This window comes from Oryctolagus cuniculus, chromosome 17 (genome assembly GCF_964237555.1).
Source record: "Oryctolagus cuniculus chromosome 17, mOryCun1.1, whole genome shotgun sequence".
Taxonomy (NCBI): domain Eukaryota; kingdom Metazoa; phylum Chordata; class Mammalia; order Lagomorpha; family Leporidae; genus Oryctolagus; species Oryctolagus cuniculus.
The window spans coordinates 46,478,298-46,495,637 of NC_091448.1; the positions used below are offsets into that span (position 1 = coordinate 46,478,298).

Here is a 17,340-nt window from a genome sequence, read left to right on the forward strand (position 1 = left end):
CCCGGATCCCGGAAGTGGCGGGTTTCCCGGAAGTGCTGGGCTTGGCTGACAGAGCCGGGGCTTGCTGTTCTGGAGGCTGGGAGGCGGCTGGAGGTGCAGGCAGGGGTTAAGGCGGGTGTCGCCAGGGGGCTGGGTGGCGGGATGATGGAGGAGGAGGAACTGGAGTTCGTGGAGGAGCTGGAAGCCGTGCTGCAGCTCACGCCCGAGGTGCAGCTCGCCATCGAGCAGGTGAGCATTCCGCCCCCTCAAGAAGGGAGTGCGGAGGATGGGGGGGGCGGGGAGAGCGGAGGAAGGCGAAGTCTTTGGGGAGAGGTGGGGGCCAGGTTCAGGAGGCAGAGCAAGGTTTGGGGTGAGGCGGAGGTGGGAAGGGGTCTCGGAACCGGGGGAGGGAAAGTGTCGCTTCTAGGCCTTGCCGGTCTTTGCGGGGCGGCGGCGAAGGACTGTGCTTCCTGAAGGCGTGAACCTGGGAGAAAGACCCTTGGGGGTGGCATCTCGGGGGTCGGGGGTTGTAGGGGTTCATTCACAGACTAGCTTGCCCCTTGCGACTGGCTCGAAATTGGAGGCGGGGGACACTGATTTCCGAAGCAGCTGGCGGAGCAGAGGGAAGTGTTGAAAAGCTGCCGGTTAAATGCACTTGAAAGGTTGAGACTCCTGCAGTCGGTTGGTTAGGGTCAGGTTGGAGAATGTTCCCGGGAAGCCTCCCTTTCCTGCGGGAACCCTTTGGTTGATGAAATTCTCTTTGCAGTCCTCATGAATTTTTAAGGGTAACAACACTAGAAGTAGCGATATAGACCCTCATCCGGGGCATTGCTTCTGATAAAGGGAGAAAAGTCTCTCCTAGTGTAATTGTCATGGTTATGTCTGATTTAGGCTCATGCCTCTGGGAAGTTTTTGGAAGTGAACATTAATTCTGCTATTACTAATGGTTAACGTATATTGACCATTGATACTTACCATTGAGTCTGCCACTATACTAAGTAGTGTGTTTGTTGTCCCTGTTATAGACTTTGGTGTGTGTGTTTTCCTAGGAGTGCTTGCCTTACTCGTGTAAACCCCATCTGGCCTATCCTGAGACTACCATACCACTGGGCAAGCTTTTGGTGTTCAGGCCACACCAGTTCGCCACTAGCCTCCACTTACAAGAAAAACCTGTACATTTGATGTGGACTTAGTCTTCGGGCTTACTAGGCTCTGATGGAAGAAACCAATAATACAGTCAGTTATTGTTTGACTGAAAGCGAATTTCAGAAGAGCACATTTGTGGTGTTTTTTAAGAACAGGTGTCCTGGCCGGTGCCGTGGCTCACTAGGCTAATCCTCCGCCTGTGGCGCTGGCACCCCCCGGTTCTAGTCCCGGTCAGGGTGCCGGATTCTGTCCCGGTTGCCTCTCTTCCAGTCCAGCTCTCTGCTGTGGCCCAGGAGTGCAGTGGAGGATGGCCTGAGTGCTTGGGCCCTGCACCTGCATGGGAGACCAGGAGGAAGCACCTGGCTCCTGGCTTCGGATGGGCGCAGCGCGCCGGACACAACATGCCAGCTATAGCGGCCTCTTGGGGGGTGAACCGATGGAAGGGAGACCTTTCTCTGTCTCTCTCTCACTGTCTAACTCTGCCTGTCAAAATAAATAAATAAATAAATAAGTGTCCTGCCATAGGTTTACCTAGTAAGCAGACATCTTGATGTCAAGATGAATTTAAAAATTTTTCTTTCCATAGTATGAGATAGAAATTCTTCAGCTTGCCAATGTGATATGTGAGGGTTTAGGAAGGGTTGATATGATAGAATCACATTTTACTCACAGTCATTTCACAAAGTGAAATCTTTATAGATATGTTATCTTTCAAATTCTTTAGGATGTACAATGTGTCAGCATCTCTTTGATAAGTCTAGTGCTGTTCGTTTTTTCCTCCAGCATTGGCGGTAATCTCTTCTGTCGGTTTTACCAGATGAAATAGCTGGCTTGTGTTAGGGCCTTGCTACATGAAAACACATTAAAACCTAGGATAAGAGCAGATGTTTAGGGAGTTAAGACTCCTGCATCCCACATCCTAGTGCCTGGTTTTGATTCCTACTAATGCAGACCATGGGAGGCAGTGGTGATGGCTCAGGTAATTGGGCTCCTGCTACCCACATGGGAGACCTAGATGGAATTCTTGTCTCCGAGCATTTGTGGAGTGAACAGATGGATGGGATATTGCTGTCTCATTGCTCTCTTCATCTTCCCCCCCTTTCTGTTTCTCCCCTTCTCAAATATGTAAATAGATAAATATTTTTTTATAAAAGCAAAAACCTAGGATAACCACCCAGGAGCGGTAAGAAGAATACCAGAATTGCCCAATTTGAGGAAAGAAACAATTTACATTTCTATGCTTGCAGTGGAGCATATGCTCAGAGCAGGCCTGGTAGCCAGCACCCCCTCTGGCGAGCGCATATAATTGAGGTTGTGTAAATTACATGGACATAAGTATCTCCCACCACAAATGTGTATTATACTTTATTCTCATCCACTTACCTCCTCTTGTCCTTAACATTGTGGAAACCCTAAACTCCTATACCCATTGTCCTTGACCTCTCTTAGAAAATTCTTTGACACTATTTCTTTGGAAGGCTTCTTCAAGAAGGCTGCCTCCCAGAATTATAGTATGTTGAGATGGTGAAATCCAGTGCCCTGGAGGGTGCTTTTATAACCTACCTTTTTTTCATGTTCTTGAAGGTGGGACTTTTGAAGGGTGTTAGCCATATTTCTCAGAAGTGGCTTTCTTTCTTCTGTTAATCTGAATGCCACCTCTCCATTTCTTTTCTTTTTTAAATTTCTTTTTATTTTATTTGAAAGTGGGAGAGAGAGAGAACTTGATTCCCACCTACTGGCTCACTCCATAAATGCCCACAATTGCCAGGACTGGTTCAGGTCAAAATCAGGAGATACCAATGCAGTCCAGGCTTCCCACGTGGTGGCAGGAACCCAGGTACTCGGGCCATCCCCTGCTGCCTCCCTAGGTACACATTATTAGAAAGCTGGGATGGAAAGCCGAGTTGGGACGCCAACCCTGGCTATCTCAAGTGGCATCTTAATCGCTGCACCAAACACTCAGATCTCCATTTTTTAAAGACTTATTTATTATTTATTTGAAACTCAGAGTTTCAAAGAGAGGAGGAAAGACAGAGAAAGGGGTCTTCTGTTTGCTGGTTCACTCCCTAAATGGCCAGGCCAAACCCAGGAGTCAGGAGCTATCCTCCAACGTAGATTTTTATAGGGGCCCAAGCACTTGGGCCATCTTCTTCTGCTTTTCCCAAGCCATTAGCAGGGAGCTGGATTGGAAGTGGAGCAGGCAGGACTCAAACCTTCACCCATAAGGGATGCCTGCATTGCAGGTGCCAGCTTTACCGCCTATGCCACCATGTCGGCCCCCAGCTCTCCATTTCTTGACAGTGTCTGAAGAAATAAAATTGCTTTGACGTTTCATGAATTCTGCTGAGATGCCATTGAGACATGGTGCCTAAGTCTGTTATCAAGGCTTCCTAATACGAGCACACCCATGTCACCGTCAGCTTAATAGTGCACATTACCTACTGACTTCTTCCTGTTCTTGAGATTGTTGATGTATGTGGAACTTTTTTCTCATTCACACATTGTTTTCATTGTGTCAAAATGTTAAAACTACAGATATTGTTGAAAATTAAAGCTTTATTTACAGATATTTTATTGAGCAGCTGTTGTGTGGGGAAGCATTACAACATGGAAAAAGGTGTGCTTTTTGTCTTAAGGGACCTTACAGTCTGGTAGGGAGAAAAGAAATGATGCATAAAACAAAGTAGAGGCTTGCGCTGCGGCTCACTTGGCTAATCCTCCGCCTGCGGCACCGGCACCCCGTGTTCTAGTCCCGATCAGGACACCGGATTCTGTCCCGGTTGCTCCTCTTCCAGTCCAGCTCTCTGCTGTGGCCTGGGAGGGCAGTGGAGGATGGCCCAAGTGCTTGGGTCCCTCACCTGCATGGGAGACCAGGAGGAAGCACCTGATTCCTGGCTTCGGATCGGCGTAGCGTGCCAGGTATAGCGGCCATTTGGGGGGTGAACCAACAGAAGAAAGACCTTTCTCTCGGTCTTTCTCTCACTGTCTAACTCTGCCTGCCAAAAACAAAAACAAAAACAAAAACAAAAGTAGAACAGTGGCAGTTATTTTTAATCACCTTTTTTTTTTTTAAGATTTTTTTTTTTTATTTATTTGACAGGTAGAGTTATAGACAGTGAGAGAGAGAGAGAGAAAGGTCTTCCTTCCATTGGTTCATTCCCCAAATGGCCATCACAGCCGGCGCTGCGCCGATCCGAAGCTGGGAGCCAGGCGCTTTCTCCTGGTCTCCCGTGTGGGTGCAGGGCCCAAGCACTTGGGCCATCCTCCACTGCCTTCCCGGGCCACAACAGAGAGCTGGACTGGAAGAGGAGCAACTGGGACTAGAACCTGGTGCCCATATGGGATGCCGGTGCCACAGGCGGAAGATTAGCCAAGTGAGCCACAGTGCCGGGCCCTTTAATCACCTTTTTAAGTGTTTTAGAATGTGTATCTTAAATTGAAAAATAAAATACAAATTGTATGTACTTATGATGTACAATATGATGTTTTGACATTAGTCCTCTCTTTTTATACAGGTATTTCCGAGTCAGGATCCTTTAGATCGAGCAGATTTCAATGCTGTTGAGTATATCAATACCCTCTTTCCAACAGAGCAAGTAAGTATAGAGTTTTAGATTTTCTTCATTTCAGTAGGCTGTGGCTCACCATGAGTGTTAGGGTTGGTGAGTTATTCTGTGTAATCTAGAGCTCTTTGATAAGTAAGAGGGTTGGATTCAAATCAAACTCCATCACGATCAAATGGGATGGTTAGTTAAATTGTATTAAAGTGAAATTCTTTGTGTAATTAGCATGTTATTACAAAGTGTACCTTTAGGTTGTAAGAATCCCCTCAAATTTTCTGTAGTAAATTTGGAAAGAGGAAGAATTTTTATAATGTAATAGAAAAAAGGGATAAGGTAGTCAGGTTGTCTAATAAATTCACTTTCACCACTATTTCAAGAAGTAAATGTTTAGACTATGTTTCGTTTCACTTTGTTGGGTGATTTGCCTATACACATGAATTTTTCCTACAGAATTATCTTTTGGGTGTCTGGGTGAGAAGTAGAACAGAATTAGAAGCAGCAGAGTTGGTGGGTGGGTGTTGTGGCACATCAAGTTAAGCTGCCATTTGGATGCCTGCATCTGATATCAGAGTGCCTGGGCTGGAGTTTTACCTCTGCCTCTGCTTTGATCCAGCTTCTAGCTGTTGCACCTGGAAGGCAGTAGTTGATGGGTCAAGTACTGAGTTCCTGCTGCTCATTTGGGAGGCCTGGATAGAGTTCCTGGCTCCTGGCTTTGGCTTGGCCCAGTCCTGGCTGTGGTGGGCAATTGGGGAGTGAAGCAGCAGATGGAGCATCTCCCTGTTTGTCCTTCTTGCTTTCCTTTTTAAATAAATAAAGAGAAGTAGCAGTAAAGAGAATGGTAGCTAGCGTCCTGCTCATATTTTTCATAAAGTTATTTTTTTAAGAGTTTATTTATTTATTATTTGAGAGGTAGAGTTACAGACAGAGAGGGTGAGAGAGAGGTCTTCTGTCCTCTGGTTCACTTCCCAAATGGCCATAATGCCCAGAGCTGAGCCAATCTGAAGCCAGGAGTCAGGAGTTTCTTCCAGGTCTCCCATGTGGGTGCAGGTGCCCAAGGACTTGGGCCATCTTCTGCTGCTTTCGCAGATCATAGCAGGGAGCTGGATCAGAAGAGGAGCTGCTGGGATACGAACTGGCACCCATATGGGATTCCAGTGCTGCAGGTGGAGGCTTAGCCCACTACACCACATCGCCAGCGCCCATGAAATTATTCTTTAAGCAGATGTTCATTGGGCGCTTATCATATGTTCTCAGCCACTGCACTGGGTGCAAAAATGAGCCTTAGTCCATGCCTTAAGGTCTTCATGATTAAGTAGAGGGAGACACTAGTGAGTGCCCTAAGAAAGGTGTGGAGTGGTATAGTGAGGAACAAAGAAGAGTTCTTGTGACAATGAAAACCTCAGGAAGAAGGTAGCCCTCCCTTGGAGTCTTGCAGGATTCATTCACTGTTCATTTAGTCGAACTTGACAGTCATTTAGTAAGGGTCTGCCAAGTGCCAGGCACTGTTTTAGAAGCTACAGAGAAGTGGTAGACGTGACAGATAAGTTCTTGGTCTCATGGAGTCTGTTGTGGGGGAGGAAGACAAGAAATAAGTCAACAAATAAACCCATAAGAAATTATCAAGGATGGATAATTCTGTCATGAAAAGCCAGTATAGGGATGGGCATTAGGCCTAACTGGTAAGATGCTGGTTGGGACACCCACATCCCATATTGAAGTACCTGAGTGTGAGTCTCAGCATTGCTTCTGATTCCAGCTTCCTGCTGAGGTGGACCCTGAACCCTGGGAGGCAACAGGTCATGGCTTAGGTAGTTGGGTCCTTACTACTCAGATGGGAGACCTGGACTGAGTTCCTGGCTCCTGGCTTCAACCTGGCCCAGCCCTGGCTGTTACAGGCATTTGGGGAGTAGATAAGCAAATAAGAATCAATCTTTCTCTCTCTCTCTCTCTCTCTCTCTCTCAATTAAGAATCAATCTTTCTCTCTCTCTCAAATAAGAATCAATCTTTCTCTCTCTCTCTCAAATAAGAATCAATCTTTCTCTCTCTCTCTCTCTCTCACTCTCTCATGCGCGTGCGCACGCGCACATGATGGCCTGCATCTTTAAAGGAAGCTCCCTTTAAACTGAGACCTAATAGATATGAAGGAGGCAGGCTTGTGGCATTCTGGGGGAGCCTCATTCTCAACAGGGAGCAGCGACGTAAATGTTGTAAGATGATGAGGGAGAAGAAGGTCATTTTACACATAGGCTAAGGCTCAGGGACAGGAAATGCTAAGTGTGCGTGGTGTCAGGGCTGTGCGGGGTTGAGGTTGAGGGGTTAAGTAGAGCAGGAATCCTGAAGACTCTCTGTCCTCTAGGCTTTCCGGTCCCCGACATTTGGGAAACTGCCTGCTTCCCAGTGAGGCATTAGTTCTCACAGAACTAATTTCTCCTGGGCTAATTTTTAAGTCTGTATCCCCAAAATATTATGTACTTATGAAGCCTGTGTGAAGGCTGGGGATGGAGACACAATCTGAGAGCTATTTTGGAGACAGAACTCATGGAATTTAGTGTCTGAAGGATTGAAGGTAGAGGCTTTTGTGGAATCTCAAAATCACTTATTTATTCAATAAAAACCCACCTTTCTGCTGAGCTCTAGAAGGAAATTAGAGATGGACATTTGGCCTGGCAGTTAAGATGTGGAGTACCTGTTCCTGGTTGTGGCTCCTGGCTCTGGCTCCTGCTAATGAGGACCCTGGGAGGCAGCAGTAGAGTCTCAGTGGGTGGGTTCGTACCACCTACATGAGAGACCTAGAATGAGCTCCTGGCCCCAGCCCAGCCCTGGGCGTTGTGGAGATTTGGGATTGAAACAGCGAATGGGAGCAAACCAGCAGATGGGATCTCTCTCTGTCTGTCTGTCTCCATCCTTCTCTGTTTCCCTGCCTCTCTAATTCATTAATTTGTTAATTAATTTTTAAAATTCACGGCTAAGCAAGACAGAAATGGTCCTTACCAACACAGAGCTTCCAGTCTATCTCTAAATAGATAATTGCACAATTAACATAATGTAAGTAAATCATGGTTACAGTGACTTATTTGTATAATTATTATTGTTTCTTCCTCTTAAAAGAGCCCTAACTTCTGCCACACCTGTAGCAGTAGTTAGGATGTTCACTGTGCTGCAGGCACCATTCTAAGTGCTCAGCAAATTAGTAAATTCTCCACTTTGTTTTCATTCTTGTTTAACAATGTGGAGAGTAAAGCACAGAGATAAGGAAGGCTCAGCTTACTGGGGTGGCCACGAGGGAACCTCACCCTCACGAGTTCTTCTCTGGGGAAAGCAGTCTGAGGGATCCACAAAGGCTCCCCTAAGGAAATGACATTTTACTGGGCATTGCAGCCATGTGAAGGATTTTGGTCTTTGATTCCTAGCCCGACTTACTACGTGGGTGCTGACGCCTTTACCCAATATTGAGAGTGAAGATGAAGAACAGGTTTCAGTGGCAAGTAGAGCAGGAGTAGGGTGTAGGAATAGTCATTTTGGATCATATTTGAGCCATCCAGGTAGAAGTACATAGTTGGATGTTTGAGTGTGGAATCCATAATCCCCATCATTGTTAGTATCTTGGTATATATCCTTCCAAACTTTCTGAAGGATGTGTTCATTTTTTTTTTTTCTTTTTTTTGACAGGCAGAGTGGACAGTGAGAGAGAGAGAGACAGAGGGAAAGGTCTTCCTTTTGCCGTTGGTTCACCCTCCAATGGCCACTGCGGCCAGCGTGCTGCGGCCGGCGCACCGCGCTGATCCGAAGCCAGGAGCCAGGTGCTTCTCCTGGTCTCCCATGGGGTGCAGGGCCCAAGGACTTGGGCCATCCTCCCCTGCACTCCCAGGCCACAGCAGAGAGCTGGCCTGGAAGGGGGGCAACCGGGACAGAATCTGGCACCCCGACCGGGACTAGAACCCGGTGTGCCGGCGCCACTAGGTGGAGGATTAGCCTATTGAGCTGCGGCACCAGCCGGATGTGTTCATTTTTCAAATAAAGTTTAAAAAATTATATACTGTGTGATTGTCTTTTTTGAGATTTCATAAATGGCCTTTATAACTCATTCTCTGAAAGGAGAATTCGAGAAATTATCTAGAGATAGACATTTGGTAACAGCTGGTATAAAGATAGCATTATAAGCCTTGAAATATTTGTCCCACCTTATCAAGAATGCTGATCCCCCCAAAAAACAAAAATAAGTATTTGAATTGAAAATTACATAGGAGGGGCCGGTACTGTGGCATAGCAGGTAAAGCCACTGCCTGTAGCGCTCGCATCCCATATGGGTGCTGATTCAAGTCCCAGCTACTCTACTTCTGATCCAGCTCTCTGCTATGGCCTGGGAAAGCAGCAGAAGATGACCCAAGTCCTTGGGCCCCTGCACCCATGTGGGAGACTGGAAGAAGCTCCTGGGTCCTGGCTTCAGATTGGTGTAGCTCCAGCCGTTGCAGCCATCTGGGGAGTGAACCAGCGGATGGAAGACCTTTTTCTCTCTCTGCTTCTGCCTCTGCCTCTCTGTAACTCTGCCTTTCAAATAAATAAATCTTTTTTAAAAATATTATGTAGGAAATAGCCAGGTTTTCATTTCTTCCTGAAGCATTGGTGTATGTATTTGTTTGGTTTTATATTTAATTTTTACTTATTTTATTTATTTAAAAAACAGAGACTGAGAAAGAGATCTTCTGGTTCACTTTTTTTTGGTTTTTTTTTTTTTTTGTTTTTGTTTTTTAAGATTTATTTTTATTTATATGAAAGGCAGAGTTACAGAGAGAAAGAGAGAGACAAAGAGATCATCCATTCAATGGTTCATTCCCCAAATGGCTGCAATGGTCAGGTCTAGACCAGACTGAAGCCAGGAACCAAGAGCTTTACCCAGGTCTCCCACATGGATGCAGGGGCCCAAGTATTTGGGCCATCTTCTTCTGCTTTCCCAGGTACATTAGCAGGTAGCTGGATCAGAAGTGGAGCAGCTGGGACTTGAACTAGCGCCCATCTCGGATGCTGGTGCTGCAGACAGTGACTTAACCCGCTATGCCACAGCACTGGCCCCAGGTTGAAAGAATTTTAATGAGCCCCCACCCCACCACTGAATACTTTAGATCTCTATTAAAAATTTTTTTTTTAAATCAGCATGCCAAATTGCTTATCATCTATTGATTTTAAAAAGCCATTTTTTAAAAAAGATTCATTTATTTACTTGAAAGTCAGAGTTACACACAGAGAGAAGGAGAGGCAGAGACAGAGAAAGAGGTCTTCAATCTGCTGGTTCACTCCCCGATGGCTGCAATGGCCAGAGCTGGGCTAATCCAAAGTTAGGAGCCAGGAGCTTCTTCCCATCTCCCACGCAGGTGCAGGGGCCCAAGGACCTAGGCCATCCTCTACTGCTTTCCCAGGGCATAGCAGAGAGCTGGATTGGAAGTAGAGCAGCTGGGACTCAAACTGGCACCCACATGGGATGCTGGCACTGCAGGCGGCAGCTTCACCCAGTATGCCACAGTGCCAGCTCCAAAAAAAAGCCATATATTTTCATAGGAAGAACCATAAAGTACAATTTATTGATGCAAAAATACTGTAGAGGTTATACTCTCCTGGAAGTGTAGAATGAATTTACTTATTTTCTGTAGTCAGCATGAATTGCCATTAAACCCAGGAAATACTTTTCAGTAATTAAAACATTTTAAAATTAAAACTGTGCAACCTTCTTGCATGCAGCTGAACTAGCTGAGTGGTTTTCAGAGGGCATATACTACCTCCACCTAGGGGTGGCCCATCTGGATTCCTCCGGGGCTCTCCCCAGGAGGCGCCCTCAAATGCAGTGAGGATTCCTGCCATGTGGGGCACTAACTCTTCAGAAGGAGTGTGTCAAGTCTCAAGTGTTAGGGTACAGAAAAAGATCAAGAGCCATTGTAGGGGTGGGTGTTTGGCGTAGCAGTTAAGACGTTGCTATGCCTCCCATATTACATGTCAGAGTGCCTAGGTTTGAGTTCCCGCTCCACATCCAATTCAATTCACTTCTTGCTAATGCACACCTTAGGGGATTGCAGATGGGTTCCTGCCACCATCTGGGAGATGCGGATTGAGTTCCCATCTCCTGGCTTTAGCTTGCCCAGCCCTGGCTGCTTTGGACACTGAGGGAGTGAAGTAGCACTTGAGCGTTCTCTGTGTCTGCCTGTCAGTCTCTGTCTTTCTGCCTCTCAAATAAATTAAAATTAAAAAATGAAGAAGATCCGTTGCATGAGAGGCGGCATGGAGAGTGGGACAGAGCAGAGGTGTTGGAGGCAGTCACACTCAGTGAGTGCAGCTGTGCTCTGGGACAAAGCCTGTCCTTTCAGAGGCCACATCCCAGGGTTCCCTTTAAAGATCACGCTGTGCCTGATGAGGCCGGGAGGATAAGGGACACAACTTCTGTGTAGTGTCTAGCACAGTGCTGTGTGGGAGAACTACACTAGATGTTAGCAACTTTCCTTTTTGCTTCCCCAGTAGGAAATCTGGGACGTAAAGGGAAATCTGTTCCCTCCCCGCCCTCCGCCATCTGCCAGTCAGTCAAGGATTGTGGCTGTAGGATGTTTCTTTCTGTTCTCTGAATAAGCACAGAGTGCTTGCTGCTTCGAGACTGTTTTCCACTTGTAGTGTGGCATCCCGGCAGTCTTCCTTGTCAGTTGGTAGCCTCCCTGAGCCCTGTCTCTACTGGTGGCCTGAAGGCCTGTTGAATAAACAAGGCCCAATCTGTTAACTGTTGATTGGCATTTAGTTCATTTCCAGATTTTTGCTTTTTAAAGTACAGTTAAGCATCTGATTACATGCATATTTTGCATTACTCTTCTTAGAAAAATGGTCAAAACTTAAGCAAGACTTGAATATCTAAGGATTACTAAATTTAAGAAATGGTTTCTGTGGAATGACGTCCAGATTATATTGTCAAGTGAAAAAAGCACAGTGCAGACCACTCCTGGATGCTCTTTTCTTTTTCTTTTCTTTTCTTTTCTTTTTTTTTTTTTTTTAAGATTTATTTATTTATTTGAACAGCAGAGTTACAGAGAGGCAGAGGCAGAGAGAGAGAGGTGTCTTTATCCACTGGTTCAATCCCCGGATGGCCGTGACGGCCGGAGCTGCACCAATCCGAAGCCAGGAGCCAGCTGCCTCCTCCGGGTCTCCAACATGGGTGCAGGGGCCCCAACACTTGGGCCATCCTCCACTGCCTTCAAAGGCCATAGCAGAGAGCAGGATCGGAATTTGAACAGCCGGGACTTGAACTGGTGTGCATATGGGATGCTGGCACCGCAGGCAGTGGCCTTACCTACTACGCCACAGTGCCAGCCCCCTGGATGTGCTTTTAGCGCATAGTCTGTCTCCCAGAAGGTGGGAAGCAGCTGGCGCAGAGCCATTGCCTCAGGGAGAGGACCCAAGGGCACGGGCAGGACAGATGAGTGGAAGCCTTGCTTTTCCCTCCATACTCTGTTCACTCTCTGAGGTTTTTGGTCATATACAGTTTTACCAATTTTATAGAGGTTACAAATTTTGGGGCCAGTGCCATGGCTCACTTGGCTAATCCTCAGCCTGCAGCGCCGGAATCCCATATGGGCCCTGGATACTAGCCCCGGTTGCTCCTTTTCCAGTCTAGCTCTCTGCTGTGGCCTGGGAAGGTAGTGGAGGATGGCCCAAGTGTTTGGGCCCTGCACCCGCATGGGAGACCAGGAGGAAGCACCTGGCTCCAGGCTTCGGATTGGCGTAGCTCCGGCCGTAGCGGCCATTTGGGGGGTGAACCAACGGAAGGAAGACCTTTCTCTCTGGCTCTCCCTCTCATTGTCTGTAACTCTACCTGTCAGATAAATAAATAAAAAATCTTTAAAAGTATAAATTGTATAATTTTTATAGAATTCCCCATTTTCAGGTAAGTTTTTAGAACAATACAGAGAACTCATGATTAATGTTCACCTATGATTTTCCAAGTGTTAATGTTTAAAGAAAAATCTATCTGAGAGACACGTGAGGGGAGAGAGCACATGTGCTCTCATCCACTGGTTCACTCCCCAGACACTGAAATGACCCAGTCCAGGGCTGGGAGGTCAAAGCCAAGTTGGAAACTTAATCCAAGTCTCCCTCTTGGGTGGCAGGAACCCAGTTACTTGAGCCCTACCTGCTGTCTCTGTTGGCAGGAAGCTGGAGGCAGGAGCTAGAGTTGGGTATCACGCCAATATGGAATGTAGGCATCCCAGCTGGCAACCTAACTTTTGGGCTAGATGCCCTCCCTTCCATCCTAACATTTTAACATCTTTAAAATAGATGTTTTTAAAATAGCTAATTTTTTTTAAAAAAGAATGAGTTCCAGTAGAGTTAGAAGTTGTGATGCACATTTTTCATATGAGGAAACAAACTCAGGTTCAACAGCTTGCCCCCAGCAAGTCAGCCGCATCGGAGTTAGGCCAAAGCCCCGGTCCTGTGACACCTGCACTGTTGTTAACATGGCAGTGACTTTTGTTACACTCAGTGCAGTTTTGAAGTGACAGACTCGACAGAATTAGATTAAAGTAACTTCTCTTTTGGAAAATCATTGTTACTTCAGGCTATTCTTGGATTTCTGAAAATTCTGGATAACCATTGGCTTGGTCAGAGTGGAGGGGAGACTGAACGGCCAAGACTGACTTCTCGTACACTCATGACCTGTTTCTCTTACCAAACCTTCTTGAGGGCGTCTGGCCCCTCCGTAGCCAGAATGAGTTTATAAGCACACTTCTAATACCATCCCCAATTCTTTCTGAGATAAAATAGCTGTTGGGAGAGAGAGAAAGAGGTTTTTATAAGATTCTGTTTTGAAAACTTGAGTTAAAATGATGCTGTAAAATTGTACCTCCTCTCCTCCACTAAGGGGCAGCATTTCCTCACATTTTCTTAGGACGTAGGCCCGAAATGGTCTTTTAATGGCTTTGTTGTTATCTTTAAAAAAATTTTTAATTACAATAACAGTGCATAGTCTATGTGGAATAATTAGAAAATACTGATAGGCAAAGAAGAAGAAAAGTTTGAAATTCCTCCTTTTCATGGAGTAAAACTAGTAATACAGATTTCATAGATTGCAGCTACTAGTGTAGATTACAGCTACTATGAGAATACTTCAGAAGTTCATGGAGAGGGCCCAGTGTTGTGGCATAGTAGGCTAAACCTCTGCCTGCAGTACTGACATATTATATGGGTGCCGATTTGTGTCCTGGCTGCTCTTCTGCTCCAGCTCACTGCTTGTAGCTTGGGAAAGCAGTAGAAGATGTCCCAAGTCCTTGGGCCCCTGCACCCATGTGGAAGACCAGGAAGAAGCTCCTGGCTTCTGACTTTGGATCGGCCCAGCTCTGGGCATTGTGGCCATTTGGGGAGTACCAATGGATGTCTATAACTCTACCTTTTATTTATTTATTTATATTTATTTATTTATTTATTTATTGACAGGCAGAGTGGACAGTGAGAGAGAGAGACAGAGAGAAAGGTCTTCCTTTGCCGTTGGTTCACCCTCCAATGGCCGCCGCGGCCGGCGCGCTATGGCCGGCGCACCGCGCTGATCCGATGGCAGGAGCCAGGAGCCAGGTGCTTTTCCTGGTCTCCCATGGGGTGCAGGGCCCAAGCACCTGGGCCATCCTCCACTGCACTCCCTGGCCACAGCAGAGAGCTGGCCTGGAAGAGGGGCAACCGGGACAGAATCCGGCTCCCCGACCGGGACTAGAACCCGGTGTGCCGGCGCCGCTAGGCGGAGGATTAGCCTAGTGAGCCGCGGCGCCAGCTTATAACTCTACCTTTTAAATAAACAAATAATAAAATCTTTTTTAAAAATGAAATAAAAATTCATGGAGAAATGAAATTAATAGATAAGTTTATTTTAGCATGGATGTTTCACCTTGTGGTTGGTTAAAATACTTTGACCCATATCCAAATGCTTAGATTTGATACCTGGCTCCACTCCTGACTCCAGCTTCTTGTTAATGCAAACCCTGGGAGGCAGTGGTGATGGCTCAAGTGATTGGGTCCTTGCTACCACCTTGGGAGACTTGAATTGAATTATTGGTTCCTCTGCTTTGGCCTCAGCTAGGGTCCACTGTGGGCATTTTGGAAGTAAACCAGCAGATTGGCATTCTCTATCTTTATTTCTCTTTGCCTTTCAAATAGAAAAGATATGATTTTGCCACAAAATTTTTTTAAAAATTTATTTATTTGACAGAGAGAGACAGATAGAAAGGTCTTCCTTCTGTTGGTTCACTCCCCAGATGGCCGCTATGGCCTGCGCTGCACCGATCCAAAGCCAGGAGCCAGGTGCTTCTTCCTGGTCTCCCATGCAGGTATAGGGGCCCAAGCACTTGGGCCATCCTCCACTGCCCTCCCGGGCCACAGCAGAGAGCTGGACTGGAAGAAGAGCAACCGGGACTAGAACCCAGTGCCCATATGGGATGCCAGCGCCGCAGGCAGAGGATTAACCAAGTGATCCATTGCGCCGGGCCCAACCACAAATTTTTTTTTTTTTTTTTTGGACAGGCAGAGTGGACAGTGAGAGAGAGAGACAGAGAGAAAGGTCTTCCTTTTGCTGTTGGTTCACCCTCCAATGGCCGCCGCGGCCAGCGCACTGCAGCCGGCACACCGCGCTGATCCGAAGGCAGGAGCCAGGTGCTTCTCCTGGTCTCCCATGGGGTGCAGGGCCCAAGCACTTGGGCCACCCTCCACTGCACTCCCTGGCCACAGCAAAGAGCAGGCCTGGAAGAGGGGCAACCGGGACAGAATCCGGGGCCCCAACCGGGACTAGAACCCAGTGTGCTGGCGCCGCAAGGCGGAAGATTAGCCTAGTGAGCCACGGCGCCGGCCCACTAAATTTTTTAAAATACCATCATAGTGGGGCCGGCGCTGTGGCGCAGTGGGCTAAAACCCCAGCCTGCAGCGCTAGCATCCCATATGGGCGCCCGTTTGCATTCCGGCTGCTCCTCTTCCAATTCAGTTCTCTGCTATGGCCTGGGATAGCAGTAGAAGATGGCCCAGGTCCTTGGGCCCCTGCACCCATGTGGGAGACCTGGAGGAGGCTCCTAGCTCCTGTCTCGGATCAGCTCAGCTCTGCTTTGGCCGTTGCAGTCATTTGGGGAATAAGCCAGCAGAATGGGAGACCTCTCTCTGTCTCTACCTGTCTCTGTAACTCTGTCTTTCAAATAAATAAAATAATTCTTTAAAAAAATACCATCATGGTTTTTTAATAGGTATTTTTCACTAACTTTTTGAATTACCCTTGTATGCTTGTGTATCCATCCAGACTTTTTTTTCTCGTGGATTTATATCCTGGAAAAAAATAAATTTATTGGGATGGGCATTTTGCCCAGCAGTTAAGACACTGATTAGGACTCTTGTATCCCACATCAGAGTACCAGGGTTCAGTTCCTGATTCTAACTTGCTGCTACAGCAGACCCTGGGAGGTAACAGGTGATTTCTCAAATAGCTTCCTGCCACCATGTGGGTTCCTGGTCCCTGCCATCAGGTACCTTCCCTCAGGCCCTGGTGCCTCTGGGCATACTGGAAGCCAGCCACCATATAGATTCACAGTCTCCTTCCCTCTGCTCTCTCTGTCTCTACCTCTTAAATAAATAAATATTTTGAAATAAATGAATAAGTATATTTATTGATCAAAGTATAACAATACAGAAGAGTGCACAATCATTAGTGTAAAACTATGAATTTTCACAAAATAAATAACACCACCAGATCAAGAAATAAAACATTAGTAAGACATCTTCAAAAGGTCTTTCTTGCCTCTCTCACAAAGAGAACCACTACCCAGGCCTCTAACAAGAGAATAGTTCACCTGGTTTTTGAACTGCATAAGTAAAATCCTATAAGATATACCCTTTTGTCTGGCTATTTTTTGTCATGCAACGTTCTGATAGTGTTTTTTAAGATTTATTTTCATTTATTTGAAAGGCAGAATTTGGGAGAGGGAGAGATAGAGAAGGAGATCTTCTATCCACTGGTTCACTCCCCATCTTGGACCGTCATTCGCTGCTTTCCCAGGTGCATTAGCAGGGTACTGGTTCCAAAGTAGAGCAGCCAGGACTCGAACTGGAGCTTATATGGGATGCCAGTGTTACAGGTAGTGGATTAACCTACTGTGCCACAATACCAGCTCCTTATCATTGTTTATGTATTCACTGTGAGTATTGTATGGATCTGTCACAATCCTGTATATCCCAGAGTCAGCAAACTTAAAGGTTCAGATAATAAAAAAATTTAGGCTTTATGGACAATACCATGATATCAACACTACTTAACTCTGCTATTGTAGCTCAAAAGCAACCATCAACAGTATGTACGTGAGTGGGCATGGCTATATTCCAATAAAACTTTATTTATAAAGAATGAGTACTGGGCCAGATTTGGCAGTAGTTGCCAACTACTGCTTTCCCCTTTTTTAAAAAAGTCAAAATCATATCATGTAATTCAGTTTTTTGAGATTTTGTAAATAGCCTGTATGGCTTGTCATTTCTCTGTGAAAGAGGAGTTCCAGGAGGTGAAGTAACAGCTGGGCACTTTCTTCTTTATCGTAGTCTCTGGCAAACATAGATGAAGTCGTGAACAAAATTAGACTGAAAATCAGGTAAGTAATACCATGTGAATTT

General features: G+C 46.3%; 1 protein-coding gene across 4 annotated transcripts in view; it reads left to right on the plus strand.

The window, feature by feature from the left end:
- VPS53 (VPS53 subunit of GARP complex) overlaps positions 1-17,340 on the plus strand; it is a 177,307-nt gene that overhangs the window by 17,893 nt on the left and 142,074 nt on the right. For 3 of the 4 annotated variants that reach the window (XM_070061170.1, XM_070061172.1, XM_070061171.1), the window contains 2 exons: positions 4,641-4,721; positions 17,269-17,318. Coding sequence is in view for 1 of the 4 variants with exons in the window: in XM_070061169.1 (XP_069917270.1) it covers positions 142-228; positions 4,641-4,721; positions 17,269-17,318 (218 nt within the window). In the remaining 3 variants the exon portion in view is untranslated. Of the gene's footprint in view, positions 1-15; positions 229-4,640; positions 4,722-17,268; positions 17,319-17,340 lie in introns of those variants that run through there. The other variant, XM_070061169.1, reaches the window with a different exon arrangement.